The sequence below is a fragment of the Leptinotarsa decemlineata genome, unplaced genomic scaffold (assembly GCF_025532065.1).
Source record: "Leptinotarsa decemlineata unplaced genomic scaffold, Ldec_3_MD MMD2_tig00026369_RagTag_RagTag, whole genome shotgun sequence".
Lineage (NCBI taxonomy): Eukaryota > Metazoa > Arthropoda > Insecta > Coleoptera > Chrysomelidae > Leptinotarsa > Leptinotarsa decemlineata.
Genome location: NW_027412709.1, coordinates 3,503,163 through 3,527,152, shown reverse-complemented (window position 1 = coordinate 3,527,152; position 23,990 = coordinate 3,503,163). Strand labels below are relative to the sequence as shown.

The window sequence follows — 23,990 nt, the reverse complement described above, 5'->3', positions numbered from 1 at the left end:
TGAGAAAAAATATTTCATTTTATTGCCAAAAAATGCGTACAACGTGAAATCAACTGATGTGTTTCAGCGTTTTTTTCCTAAAATACTGGTTAAAAAGATATTAATTTTATTCCGGACTTTTGCGCACCCCTGTATATACAGTGCATTCCATTTGAAACGAGCCACCTTGAATAACTTGTGAAACAATGATTTGCAGAAAAAATAAAAAACAGGTCAACAATTATACAGGAGGCCACATTTTGGAATATTTGTTCTAGAGACGAATATGGAAGCAATAAATCACAAAAAAAAATTATTAATTTTTGAATCAAAATCTGATGACTGGACAATGAGAAGAGAAAAAGTTCTATACTAAATGTTCAAGAATGTTTCTACCAACTTTCATACAATGGTACAAACGAGCTTTCATTGCCGCCCTCACATGGTTGAGAATCTCGGGAGTTATTTCTCTGCAATCCTCTCTCAAATCTTCTAATGTTGTTGACTTTATCTCATACACTTTTGACTCCAAATGACCCCATGAAAAGAAATTTGTAGGTGTGAGATATGGAGACCGTGGTGGCCATTGTGTAGGACCTCTTCTGCCAATCCAGCGAACAGAAAAATGATCATCCAAAAATTGTCGCACTGGAGCTGCATAATGAGGAGGTGCACCATTCTGCTGAAAAACTAATTCGTTTTCGAATAAATTTATATCCCCCTCAATTTCTCTATTGATGCACCGTAATATTCGATTCTCTAACATATTCACTAGGCAAATTGTCATCGAAATAAAAAGGTCCTATGATATGGTCACCAAAAAATTCCTGCCCAAACATTCACTTTTTGAGGTCGTTAGGTATGAACTTGACGGTATAAATGAGGATTCGTATCACTCCAATATCAACAATTTTGCCGATTCACCTCTCCATTCAAACTAAACATACATTCATCCGAAAAACAAATTTTAAACATGAAATTCTTATGCAAGTTGATTCGTTCAGTGAGACTTTCACAAAACTTGATACGTCTATCGAAATCATCTTCGTTCAATTCATGAACTAGTCTAATCTTATATGGATGGAATTTGTACTTATGAAGGATCCTGAAAACATTTGTACAACTGATTCCTGATTTTCGAGATAACTCAGTAAGAGATTGCGAATTTTCTATTAGTCCAACGTGCCCTAAAACTGCAGTATAAATAGCTTCATCGTTGAAAACTCCTGAACGGTAATGCTTTTTATTGTTAACAAATTCAGTTTTCATAAATTTGTTCAATAATTCCGAAACGTAAATATTTGTGTCGTACATTTCTTCCTGGATGATTATTATTGAACATACGAGCAGCAGCTCTACCACTTACAAACTCACTATTTCAATCCGTTCTCGAAGCGTATAAACCATTGCTTCTCAAGAATTTACAAAAACAGAAACACCAATTGTAACTTCACCTGGTAGGCAATCGTTATTGTAGAATGAGACAATAAATTGATGACATGCTCTAGGGGTGAGATACGGGAAGCAACATCAAATGTAAATATGTCAAAATGTGTCCCCCTGTATACTATGGTCGATGTTTTTTTTTATTTTTCCAGCAAATCATTGTACCAAAAGTTATTCCGGGTGGCTCGTTTTAAATGGAATGCACTGTATATGTTGTCGTTGAGTTAGGGTTGAAAACCCGTCTGTAGAGTTTTATATTCTACGTTTTGACTCCCATTTTGATGAGACTTGACGCCGTGACTTCAATCTGCCTACTCTTCAGGTTTTGTCAATTCATATGTTCAATTCATTGTTTTTCACTCATTTTCACTGCCCTGAAGAAGCTTCCCATCAGAAGCGAAAACTTCGCAAAGTAGAGCAGAGTTTTGATTTTTTGACTAAGAGACCCCGTTAATCCATTTATCCATTTTACTTCATTTCTCCAGTCGTTCAGATTCAAATTTTTCTATATATATATATATATATATATATATATATATATATATATATATATATATATATATATATATATATATATTAGAAATCAATCAAAATAGAAATGCACAGAAATACATATGTAGTGTTTATGTTTACATCGTAATAAACTTATGAAACAGAAAAGATGGCCCATTAAGACCGCGAGGTTGAGCATGGGCACAATTTTTGTCTAGTTGTTTTACAAGTCACATACAAGTCAATAAATCACCATTAATCGAAATCGATGAAAACAGTAGAAATCGGTGGAAAAAAAGGGGGAGAAATATAATATATTTAAAGTTTACATTTATCAATTCATGAGGGACTTCTTGGCTTATCCTGAATTTGATAAGGAATAAATGGTGTATCTTTCAACTAGAAGTTGTCTCACAAATGCTATGAACAATGTTCCTATCAATTTGTTTAATGTATTTCTAAAAGATATTTTTGATCATCCGAAGTGAGTTTGTTTTCATGTATACCTTTTATATCTCAGGTAACATGTTGAAACATTTCCCTGCCAGATATGTGTAACTACGTTGACCGGCTGTTTTTTTTAGCAATTTGGACACGCATCATATTATTTGTTTGATTTCTTGTTTCATAACTATGCTCTGGACCTTCCAAAAATGTTTTGTTCCTGTAAATATGGGTCAGTATACTATGCATGAAAAGTTGCCTTACATCCATAACATTTGACTCTTTAAAAATAAGACCCGAAGAATAGCTAGATTTTTTGTCATATATAATTTTGAGGATTTTTCTGCAATATATCTACCTTTTTTAAATGACTATGAGCAATCCCTTCCCAGCTCAGTGTCCCATATCGCAAGCGAGATTCCACGAGAGCATAATAAATTATTTTCATATGGGTTATATCAAGTATCGTTCGTAAATATCGGAATTAAGGTAGGATGCATCTCAGACACTTTGCTATCTCATTTGTATGTGCGTCCCACTTCAAGTGAGAATCTATTGTTTCTCCCAGATATTTTGTTTTATATGCTACCGCTAGTTTCATAGTTTTTCCGTTGTGATTTACTACTATGCTATTATAATTAGTTAGGTTGTTCCCATAACTAGTGAAGGGGACCAAAACAGTTTTTTCAACATTTATTGTCATTGGTCTATGACCGAGCCAGTCCAATATGTGGATCATAACGTTCTCCACTTTAGATTTAAGGGTTTCCCAGTTATCAGCACTGTAGATGATTGTATTATCCGTAAAGCTGATTATTTTTCTTTCTCCATTCAGGGTGAGTAGATTGTTTATGTACAATATGAAGAGAATAGGGCCTATCACAGCTCCCTGCGGTACTCCAAATTCAATAGACATTTCTTGGCTGATGTTATTTTTCATAATAGTTAACTATTTGCTTTCTATTATTTAAATAATTTTAAATAGCTCAAGGACATTTCCACGCATTTCTATGTCCTCCAAAACGCTCAGCAACTGTGAGTGGCTCACCGTGTCGAACGCCTTGGCCAAATCAAGAAATACGCATGCGGTTGGTCAACTACTGTCCTAAGATTTCTGCCTTACTGCGGCAAGCCGCTATGATTTTAAGATTTGAGAGTAGAAAGGGCATCATTCCACCAAGCACTCCAATAATCAGAATGACCATCTTAACAGAGTGATCTGGATAGAGTCTGCGGAGTTCGAAGAGAAAATCTCGTTATTTTATCCGTTTTTCCTTCTCTTTTCTGACGATATTCATCTCGCCAGGAGCTGAAAACTCCACGACAAATATCGTTTTGCTCTGGTGGTCGAGAAGGACTACATCAGGCGTATTAGCTTGTATGAGCCTGAGGGTGGGGAACGAATAGTTCCAATAAATTCGACACTTCTCATTCCCCACAACAAATTCAATATCCCCCGGAGCGTAGGGCTACACCGGTATCTCGTCAATACCGTAAGAGTGTCGTAGATGGTAATATAGCACTCTTAGGGCCGCATTATGTCGATAGATATAGGCCGAGACCGCATATGCTGGACATGCTGATAGCAAGTGCGTTAGGGTCTCGGGCTCCTCACGGCAGGCCCTGCATCTTGTGTCAGGAACCTCTATACCCATCACGCGACTGCGGTAGACTGAGGTGTTGAAGACACCATCCTGGCAAGCTATGATGAACCTCTCAGTTTCCGACTTCAGCCCACTCGTCCTGAGAAAAGCGAATGTCAGGCGAAATGATAAGCCAAGGTCTCCAATGTTATTGAGGAAGATCCCATGCATTGGCTTATCCTTGTGTTTCTGCAGAAGTGAGGTGACCTCTGCGGCTTTTATATGAGCTTTTTGCTGAACGGGTTACAACTCGGTAACAGAGTTGTGGTCACCTCGTACAGTGTCGAAAACAGAAGGGGCTCCGAACTCCTGACGACTTTACTGGCCATATTCAGTAACATTCCGTCATGTTCCAAACTCAAAAGTACACGGCCTCCCTGTTGTCGGGGGAAGTACAATCGTGTAACGGACGATTTGGGATGCAAACTCCTATAGAGATGCATCATTTTTCGGGTCTTTACGTCGAGTTGATACAGCTCCTCCCATATTTGTTGCAGCAACTTTGTTCTTCCCCGACAGTTCCGATGACCAGATCTGTCGAAGTTTGTGCTGATACTTGCCGCACAGAGAGTTTTTAACTGATGTTACCTCTTGTCAGTGGCGTTGTTCCACCCCGAGGTAAGTATACGTCTCTTCGACATCCAAATGGTGTAGCATGCTTTCATCTACGAGCTGCATGTCCTCTCCGTAGTCCTCACATCGTCCTCTTTTGAGATGGACCATTGCACATTTGTCTATCCCGAATTCTATACCGATAGCATGCGTGTACTCTTCCACCACCCTCAAGGACTGATGGAAATCCTTATCTCCAGAGGCATAAAGTTTAAGATCATCCATATAAAACAATTGGGTGACTTTGTGCCTCCGGTTTCCGGGGGTGCCACAGTTATACCCTCGAGAATTTCTGAGCGCAACGGAAAATGGCAATAGTGAGATGCAGAAGAGAAGGGGACTGAGGGAATCACCCTGAAATACACCTCTTTTCATAGTGACCCACCCTGTTTGGACTCTGACTTAACCAAATGTTATCGTGAAGCGAGATCGCCAGAGTGGTATCAGTTGTTCAATGCATCTCACTATTTTGTCGGGTACCGCAAGACATCAGAGAAAATGCAAGATGCTCATGCGATATTGTATCGAATGCCTTACGGTAATCTATCCAGGTTATAGAGAGGTTATGCTTATATTGTATCGAGTCCTGCGTTACATTATTATTATTATTATTATTAATATTAATATTATTATCAACTGAATGATTCCTATATTTCTGATGGAATGACATCAGTTCAATAAATTGCAGAGTGAAAAATGAATTCAAAAATGATTATCGTTAATGCAAATGTCAAAAAAATAAAGAAATACCATTCCATGAAAGTAAATATTACTTATATGTAGGTACTCAACGGGTATATGCATCTTAGTTGAAGTGGTCGTTACAAGCACATATGATAATCAGTACGATTTGCCATTTTCGGATCTTCTTGGAAGCAGTGTATTCACTACTCTTTATCTGAATATTATTACGGAGTTTTCTTAAAGCAGTAATTATTGACTTCGTTCATTTCGATAGTTTAGATTTCCTTAAAAAGTGGATTGAATCTATTTCTGTTATAATGTGAATGAAATGTTGAAAGGAAATAGGTATATTTTCAATACTTATTTCGAAAGAATGGGAGTTGTCGAGCTGTTTTCTCCGAGTTTGATATAGTGCTTCCATAATATTTCTGAATGTTCATCTCAGGATGCGAATTTCAAAACATGATCTACCCAAATATCTCGAAATCGTTCATACATACGTCCATTACAATTTTGTCAAGCTCTTGATGCAATTATTGTTGTTAACCAATAGCATTTCGAAACTAACAATTTTGTGTGAAATTATCGTACATTTCGAATCTTCCACCGCCAAACCAATAGGAGCCCTTTGAAATTGTATTTGAACCTTTCGAACACAAATTGTACCTCGATATCGGTGGTGAATTGATGATGTTCTCCTGGGACTCTTAAATCCACTTGAATTGCCTTTCGTGCGCACTTAAATTACACACGATTTAATAAATTCCCTGAAGTTATTGCCGATCTAAGTCACAAAGTGATGAGTTTTCCACCTAAAAGTGTTATTTCAGTTCGTCGCATAAGGTCATTGACTTTTCCAAATATTTTATTAGGGTATATCATCAATTTTCAACTTCCTTTCTGGTTGAGATAATGTTTGTTGATAGAGTTGATGACACTTTGACTACTTTCGTTCTGAACCCTCCACTCAGTGGCGCAACCGTCACTCCCACATATTCTGCGATGAGGGGCGAGAGGGTCACGTAATGTAGAAAACAGTCATCCACGATATCGTAAAAATCTGGATCACGAACACGGTCAGCCAAAACAAAAGTTTCACTGCATTGCTTTTTGCTAATTTCAATTACATAATTTGCAAAAATCACCCTAAATTCCTCTAATCCAGTGAGAAAACGCTGACTATCTCATAAAAAAGAAAACGGAAAACTTTGATTCTGTGTCCTTTCACAATCATTAATATTGAACTACGAAAGTTCCAGAAAGTTTTCTAAAAGTTCTTCAAGCTTTTGGCTAGGAACTGTATAAACCAACATCACTATTGAAGGAGGCAAAAACTTCATTAACGTATATGAAACAGAACTATGGAACTGCACTTTCAGATTTCAACATCAAAAGGCTTTGAAGGATTGAAAACTTTTTGATGAGTTGGCTCAAGATGAATGAATGTCTTGCTCAATCTAATCTTTACTGAACGACAATTTTAACGGTACCACAGTCATAATTATTAATCAGATCATTTCAAATTTGAAAAAACGACGAATGTCGATAGAGGAACTATTGAAGGTAAATGCAACATAAAAAGCATTGTTATTCCTAGAATTGTCAGTAACTATAGTATCAGAAGAGGAAATTTTTTTAAATCATTATTCGTAAGGGCCACAGTTTCTCAAGAAAGGCTCAGACTTCTTAGTAAAGAAAACGAAATGACAAGGTCTCTTGGTTCAAAAGAATAATTGTATTTCAATAATTTCATTCAATTTTGTAGTTACTACGAATCAATAAATGAGTTATGTATTTGGATCTAGGATGTATACCAAAAACATGAAGACTGATTAAGGCCACCTCCATTCCAAAACCTGGGAAAATCAGATGGGACTCGGCCAAGGTCTTGAGACTAATCAACATCATGTCTTTCGCATCAAAAATATTGAGAAAACTATTTGACAGGCATATTTGGGACATAGCACTGGCTACGGGATCACTTCATCGATACCAATACGCCTACAGATCAGGAATGTCGACCAAAATGGATTCCGGGTCACGGAAAAGTAAAATATGCTTACACTAATAAGGAAGTGATTTCAGCTTGTTATCTTGGTCATAGAGGACGCATTTGATAATAGGTCCCCAGAATCAGTCATCCAAGTGTAGATAGAATGCATGTTTGGAAGAATATTGATATATACAACCATCATGGAGTGAAAGTAGTCATCAAAGGAGACGCCCACTCTTGTAGTGGACGAGTTACTTCGTCTTCTGGACCATAATATAATAGACAAAAATCACACAAGCGTACCTACGGAATGACATAGGGGCTTAAATCAGATATGATGTATTGGCTCTATTTTATGGTGGTTGGACCCATGATAACACATGCATCTTTGGTCTGGTGGTCAAAGATAAAACAAACGACCCATATTATTGAACTGAGCAGGGTACAAAAACTTGCATATTCGGGGGTAACGGGAGCAATGAAAACCACTCCTACACCTGCATTGGAGAAGCTTTTGAATCTTCCTCCTTCACATCGAGTAATAATGAAGGAGGCAAGAGTGGGCCAATTCCAAAAACTCATTAAGCTACAACGGATTGGGCATGACATAAATTTCAAAATATGTGGAGGAAAGAACAACGAACATGTTCTCGGACCACATGTCACCAAAATACATGTTCGACACAAACTTCTCAGTGGAAGTCTCAAACATATGGAAGTGGAGAATCAACAGTTGAACTGAAAACATGATCGTCAGAAACACCTGGTATACAGATGGGTCGAAAATTGAATAAAGGACGAGAGATGGAATTCACTGTGCGGAACGAAATCTTAATTTCAGAAACCCACTTGGTCGGTACACATGAGCCTTTCCGAACTGCTACAATATTCCAATGATCAAAATCAAATCTTCTCTACTTTGCAAAGCTTTCGCTTCTTTTGTGAAGCTTCTTCAGATCCTATAATTCATTGAGTTGTGGATTTTTTGCATTTGTGGATGACGAATTCGATTGCTGATTTATGAAATGGTGAGTAACGTGAACGACTACTTTGCATCCTACAGGACTTTCAAATCCGAATTGTCTAGCACAAAAGTTCCCGAATACATTTTTTATGGTAAACCAAAAATTTTTGGCTACCAAGTGGCGAAAAAATGTGTCAACGACAATAAGTCTCACACCACTGCATTTCTACTTCAGAGCTATTGATGAAGCATCAAAAACAATTGGAAGTACTTCTAAATTAACTTTGCCAGTAAGTAAGAAGTTACACAGTGATATCAACGAAGGCTTTAGAGAATCCATCCCCCGGTATGATCCTGTATGAAATGATCTAACAGCACTTGAAACATCAGTTTCAGTTATTTAAAGAGGAACCACATTGAGTTCTAGGAGGCTCAGTGAGATGTTTGGATTTGAGCATGGTAAATGTTTCATTGTCGAAAGTGGTAACTGAATCACCATCTGAAACTTTGATTATGTGTTTACTTTTATTCTGTTTCATTGGTGATCACTGTTTATTTCTGAGCGGATATTTTGTAGGATTGGGATTTTATATTTCTCCCAATTATTGTTGTGACTGATTCTTTACTTGGTTTTTCGGATGAAGAAATACAAAAATATGTAAAGGAAAAACACAGTCAGTTTATCCAGGACTCCAAAGAATTCGATTGAATACAATTATCTACTGTACAGCAGAAAACATCCTCGATAATTTCAGTATTTTCTTCAAAACGATCACATTCTGTTTCAGGTAAGCTGAATAAACATTCAATGTTGCAAATGTGAAATTTTCAATGAGTTGAAATTTCTGATCGCTTAAAGGTTCACTAGATTTTTCAAAAAGGGGGGTTTAATGCTGTTATAAAAACTGCATTCCAATTTTGAACAATAATTTCGTTTCCATCTAATTTTGTAATGAATAACAACTTTCTTGACTTTTCAGCCCCGTATATTTATATGTATAGTTTTAATGTCTTATTGTTGCTTATTCTGTACTTCAATCGTCTTCACTCTGAATAATAACGAGGTCTATTCAATAAATGAGGTAAATTTTCATTATTGTAAAACAAATTATTCATTCAAGTCCCCCTCAGATATAATATACTTTTGCCAGCGATTTTTCAGTCCTCTGATGTGCACTTTTTGGTATGTCCTTGAGCTCTCTCCATGGATCTCTTCAATCTTGGGAGCAGGAAAAAGTGGCAGGAGTCCAATTCTAATATATACGTGAGCTGATGTATGATTACGGATTTGTTTTTGCCCAAAAAATTACGAACAAGCAACGACGAGTGATGTAAAAGCCATAAATTGTTTTTCCACAATATTGGACGTTTTCTTCGAATTGCTTCTCGTAAGCTTCATGCTCAAAATTTCCGAAAAAGATTGCATGGCATGAGCCAATCGATATGCAGACATCCTCAGCAACTTCTCTACTAGTGATTCGACTATTCTCCATAACAATTTCCTTCACTTTCTCAACATTTGTATCACTTGTTGATGTGCTGGGGCATTCAAAGCGAGCATCGCCATTCACATCTTTTCGACCTTCTGTGAAAAGCTTGTACCACTTGTAAACATTTTCTGACACAGTATGTCACATTTCGAATGTTTTTAAGCACTCAGTTCCATTTTTTACACAAAACTTTCATTTTGCATGCCTCTTATCAATAAATTAAACATGCTTAACAGTTGAAACAGTGAACATATGTTCGAGACGATTGTACCAACATAAAAAAATCGCTAATCCAATCTACGTAGCCCGCGAAATTTGAACATTCACCTCATTTTTTGAACAGACTTCGTATGTCCCTCAATTCCCTTTGATATTTTGTTTCCATTTTACTTACTGAAGGAGAATTGAGGTTTAATAAAACCCATAAGTATCTAAATGTTCAGGTTTATTGCAATGAAAGGATAAACAGTTTTTGACAAATAATATCTACTGTTTTCGAATTATCATATCATGTAAATGATTCAGAATCAAAATAGTGCCAAATATCAATTGAACCCAGTGGAAGTTATACCTAATGAAACTAGCTATCGAAGAGAATCTTTTTGATTCCAATCATAAAAAATTTTAGAAAATTCCTAGTATCTAGCTTAGCGTTTACAAAAAAAGTTTGGCAATAGACTCCTGGTTACCACAGCATCCGTTTCGAATGAATATCAAAACAATATTTGAAAATTGAGCAAGAATCAACTAATTCATAACTCACCGAGTTTCGGCTCTATAGTACTCCAGCTCATTCTTGAACCGACTACAGGTGGTTAGTGTGTAGCTAACAGGTTAGTTTTTATTTGAAACATTAAAGAAATCTCTGTACTCATGGACCTGGAAAAAAATGAATTGCCTTGCCGTAAATTATTTTATATTTCACGTCAAAAAATACCAGTCAACATTTACAGAGGGCTCTTTACACTCGCAATAACATTTTGAATCAAATGTAATAAATGAAAAATGTGCTGCTCTCCCATACAATGGTTAGTTACGATAACAACCACTTTGAAACGGCTCACTCCATAGTCTTCCTTACTCCCTGGTACCTCCGACAGGCCAATTTTGAGTTTCACAAAACTACGTCGATTGCTGCGAAATTACTGATACACGTCTATATCCTGGACTCACCCACGCAAAATCCATTGCTTTCCCCGGTAGTAGGAACTTAATCAATAATTCAATTAATCATCTTCAGCTAATTAAACTTCACTTTCGTCGAGACCTCGAACCCAAACATCTTTTTTCTGTGCACCTCTGGACCTGAGTGTGTGTTCAGATCGAATCTTCCTCTATTTTTCCTTCTGGCCCGAAACGAACTCAGAATGAACTCCTTGTTCATAATGACAAACAGTTTTTTGTTTTTAAGTAATGAGCTTTTCCACAATATACAGGGTGATCCAAAAGTACTTTGACAAACTTCAGGAGGTGATTCCTCACAATATTCTAATATGAATTGTCCAAATAAATGTCCGGAAACGCTTCGTTTCCAAGATACAGGATATTGAAGTTTTATTTTTATTTTCGTTTTTTTCAAATAACTTTTGAAATGCTGAACTTAATTTAACGAAACTTGGTAATAGGAGGTTTTTGAGGTGTCGAATTCGCTCTTACTCGTAGGGGGCACCACCTACACGTCTTTTTCTTTTTTAAAAATTCATAACTTTTTTGGGCGTACTTTTAGTACATTTTTCAGTAAAAAAATCGATTCCTCTATCATATCTACGTAAATAAGCTACCCTTGTTACTACTCGCTGTAAGTAACCGTTTTCTAAATATTTGGACTTGAAAACTTCAAGTCGATTATTTGATAATCGATGCATGTTGAAGTTATTACGAATATTTTGTTTTTTTCACAAGAATGCTTTGGAAATGAATTTGACGTTTTACTCGTTTGAAGAGGCCATTACTGTTGGGTACGTTCCTTTATGACATCCTTAAGCGAAATATTTATTTTTGTATCAAGGGTGCATAATCAGTATTTGTTTTGATTAAATTTGCAAGAAATGTTAACATTTTATTTCAGGAAATTTTGAATATGTAGAATAAACTAGAATAAATGAAACTAAATTGTATTCAAATAAATTGTTGGAAGTGTCCACCTTAAGCGAAGATACAGGCAGTCAGTCGTCTAGTTATTGAATTTCGTACCCGCTCAAAAATTATTGGTGTGTTTCTTATTGTTTCACAGGCGTCTACTATTCGGTTTCTTAGATCTTCCTCGTTCACTACTGGAGTCTTATAAACTAGTGACTTCAAATGTCCCCAAAAATAAAAATCTATCGGGTTCAGATCTGGGGACCTTGGTGCCCACGCCTGGTTAGGTTCTTCTACACCCCTACCGATCCATCGATTTAGATAGATTGTGTTAAGAAATTCCCTGGCTACAACGCTAAAATGGGCCGGAGCCCCATCATGCATAAACCACATGCGGATACGAATTTCTAATGGTACATTCTGAAGTAGTCTCGGCAATTCATTTTCTAAAAGTGTCTGTAAGTTGCGCCATTCAGTTGGAGCGGAAGAAAGAAAGGACCTATCAAGTAATTATCAATTATTGCCGCCCATACATTTACAGAAAATAAATACTTATAATGCCTTTCACTAACTGCGTGCGGATTTTCGAGAGCCCAAACATGGTTGTTATGAAAGTTTGTGATAGAATTTCGGGAGAAGTTTGCCTCGTCCGTGAAGAGTACATATCTTAAATATTGAGGATTTCCAGCCAATTTTCTCAAAAACCATTGACACATAGTAATGCGTTGGGGAAAGTTTCGTGGCAAAAGAGCTTGTACCCTTTGAATATGGTATGGATAAAACTATTGATCGTGGATAATTCTCCAAACTGTGGACTGAGTGAGACAGCTTCAGCAATTACTCTTGTGCTTGTTTCTGGATTCTCCTCGAGAGCGTTCAAAACAGCTTCTTCCAATTCTGGGGTTCGGACTGCTCGTGGTCTTCCAATAATATCAGCTGCCCTCTTAAAGCTACCTGTTTCTGCCAAACGATAGTGGCATAATGTAATATACCAATATAATACAATTTAGTTTCGTTTATCTCAGTTTATTCTACATATTCAAAATTTCCTGAAATAAAATGTTGACATTTCTTGCAAATTTCATTAAAACAAATACTGATTATGCACCCTTGATACAAAAATACCTATTTCGCTTAAGGATGTCATGAAGGAACGTACCCAACAGTAATGACCTCTTCAAACGAGTAAAACGTCAAATTCATTTCCAAAGCATTCTTGTGAAAAAAACTTCAATATGCATCGATTATCAAATAATCGACTTGAAGTTTTCAAGCCCAAATATTTAGAAAACGGTTGCTTACAGCGAGTAGTAACAAAGGTAGCTTATTTACGTAGATGTGATAGAGGAATCGATTTTTTTACTGAAAAATGTGCTAGAAGTACGCCCAAAAAAGTTATGAATCTTTAAAAAAAGAAAAAGACGTGTAGGTGGTGCCCCCTACGAGTAAGAGCAATAAGAACATCAGGTTCGAATTCGACACCTCAAAAACCTCCTATTACCAAGTTTCGTTTAATTAAGTTCAGTATTTCAAAAGTTATTTGAAAAAAACGAAAATAAAAATAAAACTTCAACATCCTGTATCTTGGAAACGAAGCGTTTCCGGACATTTATTTGGACAATTCATATTAGAATATTGTGAGGAATCACCTCCTGAAGTTTGTCAAAGTACTTTTGAATCACCCTGTATAATTCTTCCGCCAATTATTTCGTTCCATTCTAGTTTGCTCTTCAACCATGTGAATATCGCATAGAACATATTTAAGTGTTTTTTATGTTTATTATGAGTTTATTATACCGAATATAACGGGATTTTTATGTGAAACGAACTTTTTTGAGTACAGTATATAATATAATAATCTTTATTTGAAATAGGAAAATCCTAATTTGAATACATTTCTAAAATTTTTGTTACAAATTTGTTACATATTGGAATTATTTAAAAATTGAATGACAAACATTAGATGAATACATTCTGAAGTTGATCAATAAGATAGGCATGATAATATCATCATATATCATAGGCATGATAATATCTCAAGAAAATTGTAGCTACAGGTAACAAATACATAATGCATATCATATTTGTACATTGAAAACAAATTTCTTCATTTCGTTTTTGAACATGTTCAGAGATGGGCTATTTTTAATTACATTTGGTAATTTGTTGAACCGATCAAAACCCTTGAAAAACAAAGAATTAATGGTTTTTTTCATTTTTGTTCTGTTTATATATAATTTATTATTATTTCGAGTGAAGTGGTGGTGAATATCATGATGAAAGACAATGTACTGTTCGAAATAAGATGGTCCTAAATTGTTCAATATTTTGTATGCAAAAATCATTGTGAAATATGATAGTCTTTGAGAAATGTATTGTCAATTTAAAACGTTAAGCATAATATTAATAAGGGTATCCCTAAGGCACTTCAAAATTATCCTCATACCACGATTTTGAAGTTTTTGGGATTGAGACAATTTATTCTGATTGAATAGATAGGATAGAGGAACAATAGTCAAAATGTGGCTGAACAATTGGCTTGTAAACTTTGATACTTGACTTGGTTGATTTCTGAGAAAATGAATATTTTTTTTTAAATGTTTTCATGAATATACTTGAAGTGTTCCTCAAATGATAGAGTATTATCCATCAAGAATCCCAGATATTTAGTTGAATTCATTAATTGAATTCTTTGATCTGAAATTTATTCCTCCGCTATTCAAAGTATTACACTTGAGGTTCGAAAAAAAGAGAAAATAGAGTTCTGATCTTAATAATTTTTCTGGGGTAAGGGTTTACTAGACACGCGAATCTTATGTCAGAACAGATATCTTATTTATGTTTTATTCAATGATATATCAAAGTACCGAATAAACTGCTTGTTCTACGCATTATAACAATAATCAATTTATATATATTTTTCCAGCCCTGAAGAATGTCGTTCCTCGGAAAAGACATCAATATCGCCGATTCCGCGCCCAGTCTCCTCTGTGAATATGGCGACCCTGATTTCTCAATCATCATTTCCGGTTTGCATCACCCCTCCTCCAAGCCCATCGTGTCCGCAGGGACCCGCCTTGGGTACGAACCAACCTCAATTGAGCCACAACCCGCCACTGAAGTTATGCGGAGTTTATATTCACCCAGGACAACAGGGGCCTCTTCCCCAGCAACCTCTCGTCCCTCCACCAGCAAGCGAGGAAGTTGAAGTGATACACTCATCTTTGAAAAGGGCCATCTCATGTGATAGTGTATGTTCGGATACCTCTGTAGCCCTTGGAGACTTGGAAATGTTGAATATCACGGGTTATTTATGTATAGGCCTAGAATATGACAGGTAGCTAGTTATCTTTTCGAGTATTGAATTTGTTGAATGGTTGATTTTGCTAAACTTCGATCGTTTCGAGTATTACATTGTTAACTGTTTGATTTTGGTAAACTTATTATTACGATGAAACTTCATTGACAAAAAGTAGAGCTCTAGTGTCTCCAACAGATCACTGTGCTCCTGATACATGACAGGAGCTTGAGAGATCTGAAACGAAAGTCTTGAGAATTTATAGTGATACGAGCACCAGTACACCGGACAGGTACAGTAGAGACACGGTAATTAAGGGGACTGTGTGATCTAAACACCATCGATAGCCAGAAAGTCAGATTTTACTTGACTTTTAAATCTAGATTTCAAACAATCCGCTATGATCAATATTGAAGTAACTAGTTAGAGGGACGAAAGGGGCGTGCAACTATGTTAATACAACAAACGGTAAGGGATCGGCGTGCTGTGGTGTTAAAGTAACAATCGGTAAGGGGCTAAGCAAAATAAAACGATGCTAGAAGTAGTGAGCAGGTTAAATAATACATTGTTACTACAAGGCAAGGCGTTAAAAACTCCACGGAAAATGCTTCAAAACAATCTCCGTCTTTCTCCAAATTGAGTTACTTGGTTCACGGTCGAAGTAATTCATGTATCGACTACTACGCTAGTACTACCCGGCTACAGGTGAAAGAGAACGACAAAATAGCAGAACCAAGTAGAATATCTGACAAAGATCCCTAAAGAATAGAACGAGGAAAGCAGTGGAACATGCAAACTCTCACTCAGGCGGAAAAACAGCATATGGACGATTGATCATACGAGTAAACGGCTCCGATAATACGGGCTCCGAAGATGGAGAGAAAAGTAGGACCAAATGATATTTCCGACAAAGTTCTGAAGAAATAGAACGTGGAAAGTCCAAGTTGAATCTTCGATAATGAACTAGTAAATAGAACTAGGAAAACCGAGCAGGTACAAGTGGAATATGCTTGCTGGTGGATAGAAAGAATTCACATTTGAATTGAAACGAATATAAAACTCGTATTTCAATACAACTGCTTGCAGACAATAACCAAGAGATTTATTCAAAAATATTGGCCATGTTGTCAAAAATTTTGATTTTGTAGTTGAATAAAGATGATTTTTGTGCCTGCTCACATATCATTAATGTCAAAGAAAGCAGAATGACAAATAGCATTACAAATCATACTAACAGTAGAAATCAATAGAAAAACATAAATAGAATATATAAACTGATAAAAAAACTGCACCGAAAACATGGTTATGAAAATCGTATCAATCAATTACTCTTTAGAGTTAACTTTTATCAAATCATCATGCCCATTGGTGTTAGGGTAAAATTCCAGTTATATTCATCAAATTTTGTGTATAAAATGCTCAAAACATTTGGCATACGATGATTATACTCTGAAAAATGTTCACAAATGGTTGAAGCTTTTCACAGAAGGTCGAGAAGATGTGAATGCCGACGCTCGCCCTGAACGATGAAAATGTTTGAGAAAAAATTTAAGGACAAAACACAAGCACTACAGGAAAATCCTTAAAGCGATCTCAGAGCGGTGCCTGTGCGAAAGTAGCGATTCACATTGGATTTGAATCGCTTGATATTGAATCTATTCGAAAGGTTCACAGGAAGTTTATTCCACATGAAGTGAAGTGAAGTGAAGTTCGGGGTGTACTGAGTTGAACCTCAAAACGATGAGCAGCAACAGTCCGTCGCGTATTTCTGATATGTACAGCTCCCGTGAAAGTATCTATAGAAGAGAGACAGATTTCCAACCCTCCTTCGATGTTCCAATTTATCAAGGTTGCACGTGATGTTCGCGTCTCCAATCAGGCGGATGTCTCTTTTCTGGATGGAATCCAGCAAATTAGGGGAATGTTTGGGGACAGAGCTCCATACATGAGAACAATACTCCAAAGAAGGTCTGGTCTGATCTTTATAAAGCATCAAAAGTTGCTGAGGTGTGTACTTTTTCTGGTTCGTAACAGTGTTCCAAGCTTTTGAGAAGCAGTCTTTGCAATTCCAGCCACATTATTTTGCCAAGACGCGTTAGAAATCACATTGAAAGGTAATACCCCGTTAGTCCTTAGCTCGCACAATTTTCGACTTCTGAGAGTTGTCGTTCGTAGGGGTGTGATAGCTGGTTAATGGAAGAAACATATTTTAAACAACACATTTTCACCCCAACAAACTGATTAAAGCAGAAAGCGGAATTGTTTGACCTCACATTATCATATCCGGTTCCGAGACATTCATCTTCTTGGAGAAAACCGATGCCTGAAAAAAATGTTTACGACTTTACCACTATTTTTTGCTCCTGAGATTAGAGAAATCCATAAAAGAACGACGATTTGGGACAATAGAGGAGATAAAAACCGAATTGCTGTAGAAGCTCAAGGACATACTAAAAAATGCATATCAGCACTGCTTTGAAGATTGGAAAAAAACGCTGGCATGAGTATTTCATATCTGAGGTGGTCTACTTTGAGGGGAACGAAATAGAAATTGATTATTGAATAAATATTTTTGAGAAAAATTGAAGTTCTCCTTATTTTTTCAACAGACCTATAATGAGTACACTGAGGTACATTAGGGTCCTAATCTGCCTTCCCCCAGGTCTCGTCATTTAGGTGCATCACATATTCCAAGTTTTCAATAAAATTCATTACAATCATCAGGGATTCCACAAAATCTGAAAATCTGAAGAATTTCAGAGGATTCATTTTCATATGTTTCACAAATTTTGTAAAATCTTTAATAATTGATAATTTCCATTACTCTAAAAGTGCAGAACAACTGGAACCTGTATAATCATGCAGAGAATTTGGAAAGTTGATTTTAGTTTTTTATGCAAAGAGTTAAATAACAAATTTTCAGTTATGAAGGTACTTGAACCACTTCAGCTTACTTCAGCAGAAATATTTGCATCTCTTAGGTATTCTCTTGAGAATGACTAAGACGTGTGGTAGAATAATTAAACTCGGAAAGATTAGTTTTTAGAAAAACTCGTTTTTTCTTTCAACTTTCCATCATTATATTGAAAGTTAAAAACTTTCAAAAAAAGTAAGTTGAAAAAAATTAAACACATCAGACATAACTATTTCCAAATATGTGTATATCATGCACAGGATTTTGTTCATACACAAGCTGGAAAAAAACTCTTTCGAAATAATTATTTTCGCATATATGAACTTTGAATTGCACGGAAATCACTTTTTCGTATATTAGGAAATTTTAAGAAGTTTCAAAAATTTCATTAAACTTCTCATCGACAATGAAAATCAATGTATCTTTTTGATTGTATTGATACTTATCAAATTGTTAATTTTTCACTGCTATTCCAAAACACCCCTCCATTGTGGAAATACAACGCATATATGAAAACCAAAAGTAGCATATCTTGCATATCTATAACTTGAACTTAAATGAAACAGAACAGTTTATTCGGTAACAATGACTAAAGTAGCGCTCGTGATAATGAAAATGAAAAAAATTGCTATTTTCATTAAATTCATTACGTACTAATTAGTTACAGGAAACCACTCAATGGAACTGACTCAGTTTAAAAAAGCTTGGAGTTAGATTTTCGACCACTCGCTTTGTTATAGATAGATCCCATTGAAGCGGCAGACCTTATCATTTTTAGAACTTCACCTCGTCCAGAACGTTCAATTTCAAATGTTAACGGTATGATTTCCTGTTACTATTATCGGAGACATATCATTCGTTTTAGGGGAGCTAAAAACCCTAAGATGAAACAAAAAGATAAACAAGGATAAGAAAACGAACTAAGAAAAGAAAAAAAGAAAAAACTCGAAAGAAAGTCAATGTTACATATCAACAATAAGATCAGGTTGCCTCTGTAACAGACCGATGTCGATGTAGAGAACTCCAGTTCAATCTAATCATTTGTAATGAAGGTTGAAGGAAGAAAGGATGTAATCTTGCAGAAATCATTGTTAGAGGCACCCTTTTATCTTTGAAAGTTGATATTCTGTTTTACCATAGGCCAGAGCGTGGCGGTATTGTCTTGACTTACTCAAGTAAGGTTTTCGTGATCCAGTCGGGTACCACGTTAGATCATCTAGTTATTGATTTATAGTAAATGTTGTAAACTCAGCTGTCTAATTAAAGAAACTTCATTTGATGGTTTTATAATTTTTTAATGTGCGTCTGTATATTTCAATTATGGCAGGCAGTAAATTCCCGTAATTGCAGAGATAACTGAAATCAGTTGAAAAATAAATATAAATTTATTCAGATACACAAATACGACCCAAAACGGCTGTTTTCATTCAACCAATGCATTGAATACAATTTGAATAATCTAAAATGAAGAAAGCAGTACGAGTTGAAAATCTTCCCATTATCTATTGACTATAATATATTTTATTTGATTTCAGCGAATGTTGGGATTTAGTTGTTAATGTCCTCGAAGCCAAGGATCTGTCGGGTGTGGTGAAAAAAGACGATACGCTAGACACTTACGTCCGAGTGTCTCTCTTACCCGACAAAGAAGCCACTATTCAAACAAGGGTGTACAGAAGCTCTGGCAGTCCCAGCTATAAGGAACGGTTCCTTTTTTCCATGAATCCTAGGGAACAATCTCAGAGGCTGCTTTATTTCCACGTCTACGCCACAGATTTTCTAACACATACCCTGGTAGGTGAAGGTGAAATTCGGTTGTCAGAAATAAGTCTCAGACAACCTGTTACAACGTGGGTTACATTAACTGATACTGGTCAGGTGAGGAGAAAGTTGAATTTTTTCAAAATTGATTTGAATAACTTCCTAGAGTTCTTATTTTAGAAAGGAACTGAGTTCGGAGAATTGATGTTTTCTCTAAGTTACCTTCCTACTGCTGAAAGGTTGACTGTAGTTGTGGTGAAAGCGAGGAATTTGAGATTTTCAACTGAATCACCTGGGGAAGCCTTCGTAAAAGTAAGTTGACCTACTAGTAGTGCAGCTCCAGTAATTTTTTGAATAAAAGTCCTACGGTAGAAGTTGATAATGTCAACTTCGTTCAAAGTCAGCCACATACCTACTGGCAACTTCAGTCAAGCAACTTTTCAACCACAAAAACAAACATCATTTCTCAAGAGAACCGGTAGACAGACGATCATTTAGTTGCGACAAATGAAAAATGAAACAAATTTTCTGTAAATAAAACGCATATGTTTATATCTGTCATCGCACACTGACGTTTCAATTTCATCAGAAGAAAATGTTTTAAAAAGTAAATTATGAGAAGAGATTGTAGAAAAATTATATAAAATCGGGATAAGGAAAAAAATTGATTAGATATTTTTTGAACTATCAAATGAATCTATGATCCTTATGCTAAAACAATGGATAAACCTTAAATTTCCTGTGAAATTTTTTGTTGAAACAAGAGCACAAGCGCTTGCAATCTCAACGTAATCTATTCAAAATCCGATTCAAGCAACTATTCATTTGCCAGTGGGCACAGAAAACACGTGTGGGCAATTTTCATCAGACTAAATTATTCAATCACCGATACTGAACAGTTGCTATGATGCTGCCATAACCTACGTAATCTCCATTCATATCTATTGAAATGTATTTTTATAATCATTTTAGGTTTATCTGATGCAACAAAATAAAAAAATAAACAAAAAGAAGACTTCCGTCAAAAAAGGAGATAAGTGCCCTATTTTTAACGAAGCTATGATGTTCAGTGTGCCTGCTCATACACTATCGGTAAGTTTTGTAATGATTAGGGCTACCTTCGGCGAGGCCGTCAGAAAGCGCTGGAAAGCGACAAGTTAAGATAGCAATTTAACAATTATACAGCTAATAAGGAGGCTGAGAGACAGATGTTTGATTTTGGCTTGTTGAAGGAATTGGTTTTGCAAAATTTTGGTATATAAATTAGAGAGTTATAAACATGCCCCCTAATTGCAAAGGACGTATTTGATCCGAGAGTAGCTTTGATCACAAATTTCCAAATGATAACATATCCTTTCCGAATGGCTTATCGGGTGCAAGAAACATTTTACTCCGCATGGTTAAGAATCCTCAAGGAAATCTGGGAAAAAAAAACTCAATAACAAATTCAATTATCGCTTAATATCTTCCGCCCGAGTATTGCTGGTCTTGAACTTCCCTTCTTTAAAAGATCTCTAATTTCGTTGTCGCTAACTCAAATAAATCAATTTCATCCATATGCAAATACGAAAGAACCACAAGAACTGTCCTCATACACCTTCTCGCTGGTTGCCCTCAGTGTAATATCATTATAAGATGTTTTAAGACTATTGTCAAAGGTAAACGCAATTGCTGAATTAATAGCATTTGTAGAATATTACCAGTACGTTGAAAATCTAGAAAAGCAGCACATGTATGGAATATGTAATAATTTTATGAAAAACTAATTATTTTTGAAATGTTCTGCTGATTTGAGGAAAGGTAAGGTTAGGTTAGCTCATACGGAACTATTGGTTGAAGCTTGAAGACAAACTAACTGTACAAGAATAAAAAGTCATTTGTAGGTAATTGTGTTTAAAAAAATATATTGAAATGTGTTTTCCATCAACCAGCGCTCACCTCCTCACAAACAACATCGGTCAGAAGTCTAAGCTTGTGTAAAGCTAATGATTAACGACCCCTCACATTTTGACGTGCGATTTCTAGGACGGACGATACGTAGTGAATGGTGATGTGATAATCCCATATAGGGGACTGGCACGACGTTCACGCTTACCAACCGGCTACAGTCCCACTAAAAGTATACGCACACTGCGACAGGACGGCACAGGAAGGGAACATGATGGGACGTGGCATTTGAGTGAAGACAGCACGGCATTGGCCAGGCCAGTCCTGGCATGTTCTTGTCCGTTGCCTGCCTTAGTGTGCGCTACTCCATGAGAAACTATAGAAAGAGAAAAACTGTGCCACCCTGTCGCAGTGTGCCTAGACTTCAGGATATCTATATGATGGTGTAGCAATTCTCTCGTGTAGAATTTTCAAGCAAAACTGTCGACCAGTATGTTTACGTGGGCCGCTTTTCAAAAAGAACGCTAGATACCATTAATATCACTGTTCGTGTGACGGTACAGTGTTGTATATTTTTCAACGTAGATGTAAACCATCATCACACTGATATAAAATATTATTTAAGGTTATGTATGCGAACGCATCAAAGTTCACTGATTTTTTTTAATTACTTTTGTGAATATATAAGAATCTATAAATAGTAACGGCGTCAGTGTGTATGTGTTGTGTGAGTACTGGATTAGAAATTTTTATGTTACGGTGAGTGAACACGTTTGCTTTACTGTTAGTCCATTGGATGGAAATAAAAATTTTTTACAAGTAATTTTACATCTGTGGATCCTCACTCGTGATATTGAGGTAGATTTTGATCGCATTAGTCTATTCCAGATTTGTCTGCACTATCGAAAGTTATTCGCTTCCTCTGCCCGATCAAAATATGTCGAGAATAGACGGCGAAAAACTTTTGGCGTGAATGACTCAATCTGGAATACCTACCTAACATTAGGTGGTAAATTTTCGTTATGTGGACACCCGGCGATTTTGAAAAAATTTTTGACTGTTCTTACGTATTTTGATGCGTAGATTACGAATCCGAAAGAAAAAAGCGGCGCTCTCCCTTATTTAAAAAGTTACGGCCCTTCAAAGTTCAGAAAAGGGCAACTTTTCAGCCTTCTTTTTAACTAAATAAACTATTTAAAAACACAAGCATTCATTCACTAGGTCACCTTTACACCTTATTCCTCCTTCTTTAACACTTTTCACTTCAATAATCAACATTTTTCTTATAAAAATGTTAAAAAATGTACGGAGTTGCTTTTTGGTTACATATCACTGTATTTTACGTTTTTAAGGTTAATGATAAATATGGTTGGTACGACTGATGCAGTCCATATTCCTGAAGTAATTCAAATGTTTTTTACCTTCATTCTTTAGATCGTAAATTGGTTTTTGGTGGTGTATTACGAATTTGAAATAGTAGGCGACGGCAAATACCAACCGCTTTTTTCTGAAATGTCACTAGTAACTAACCTAAAAATAGAATAATGTCACCAGGAGAAGCATTCGTTTTTAAATTAAGTTTTTTATAAGAAAAATGTGGATTATTGAAGTGAAAAGTGTTAAAGAAGGAGGAATAAGGTGTAAAGGTGACCTAGTGAATAAATGCTTGTGTTTTTAAATAGTTTATTTAGTGAAAAAGAAGGCTGAAAAGTTGCCCTTTTCTGAACTTTGAAGGGACGTAACTTTTTAAATAAGGGAGAGCGCCGCTTTTTTCTTTCGGATTCATAATCTACGCATCAAAATACGTAAGTACAGTCAAACATTTTTTCAAAATCGCCGGGTGTCCACATAACGAAAATTTACCTAATTGTTATTTTCAGCTATTAATTTTTGATATTTTATCTCTTTTAGTTCTTTCAGGGATTTTAAATCAGACAATGGAAGTCCGAACTAATGAAACTCTCTAACTGATGATCAAATACCGCAAAAAATGGAAAAAACTATTTCCAAAGGTTCACATCTCGAAAACTTTGCTTTTTTGAGATTCGGCTGCAAAATTCACGGCAAGCCATTTCTCATAACAAATGTGCGGGATCCTTTATTAAAATATTGAGGAAACAGTTTGCCAACCAAAACAAAATTAATCTTCGTACTCATTGCAACACTAAAACAACATTTGGTAAACATGTAGAATGTAGGTTATTTTACCTACTTGCTGAATTGTTGTCTGAAATCATTTAAAGGGATAGAATTACATCAGTTTCTCTGAATAAAAATTATGTGGTACCCAGAGATTACCATGGA

At 35.9% G+C, this 23,990-nt stretch overlaps 1 protein-coding gene across 2 annotated transcripts in view; it reads left to right on the top strand.

The window, feature by feature from the left end:
- Positions 1 to 23,990, top strand: part of Syt12 (Synaptotagmin 12) — a 112,471-nt gene that overhangs the window by 71,970 nt on the left and 16,511 nt on the right. For both annotated transcript variants that reach the window (XM_074185221.1, XM_074185220.1), the window contains exons 4-7: positions 14,753 to 15,163; positions 19,574 to 19,916; positions 19,980 to 20,111; positions 20,772 to 20,891. In XM_074185221.1, the coding sequence (XP_074041322.1) occupies positions 14,753 to 15,163; positions 19,574 to 19,916; positions 19,980 to 20,111; positions 20,772 to 20,891 (1,006 nt within the window). The remainder of the gene's footprint in view (positions 1 to 14,752; positions 15,164 to 19,573; positions 19,917 to 19,979; positions 20,112 to 20,771; positions 20,892 to 23,990) is intronic.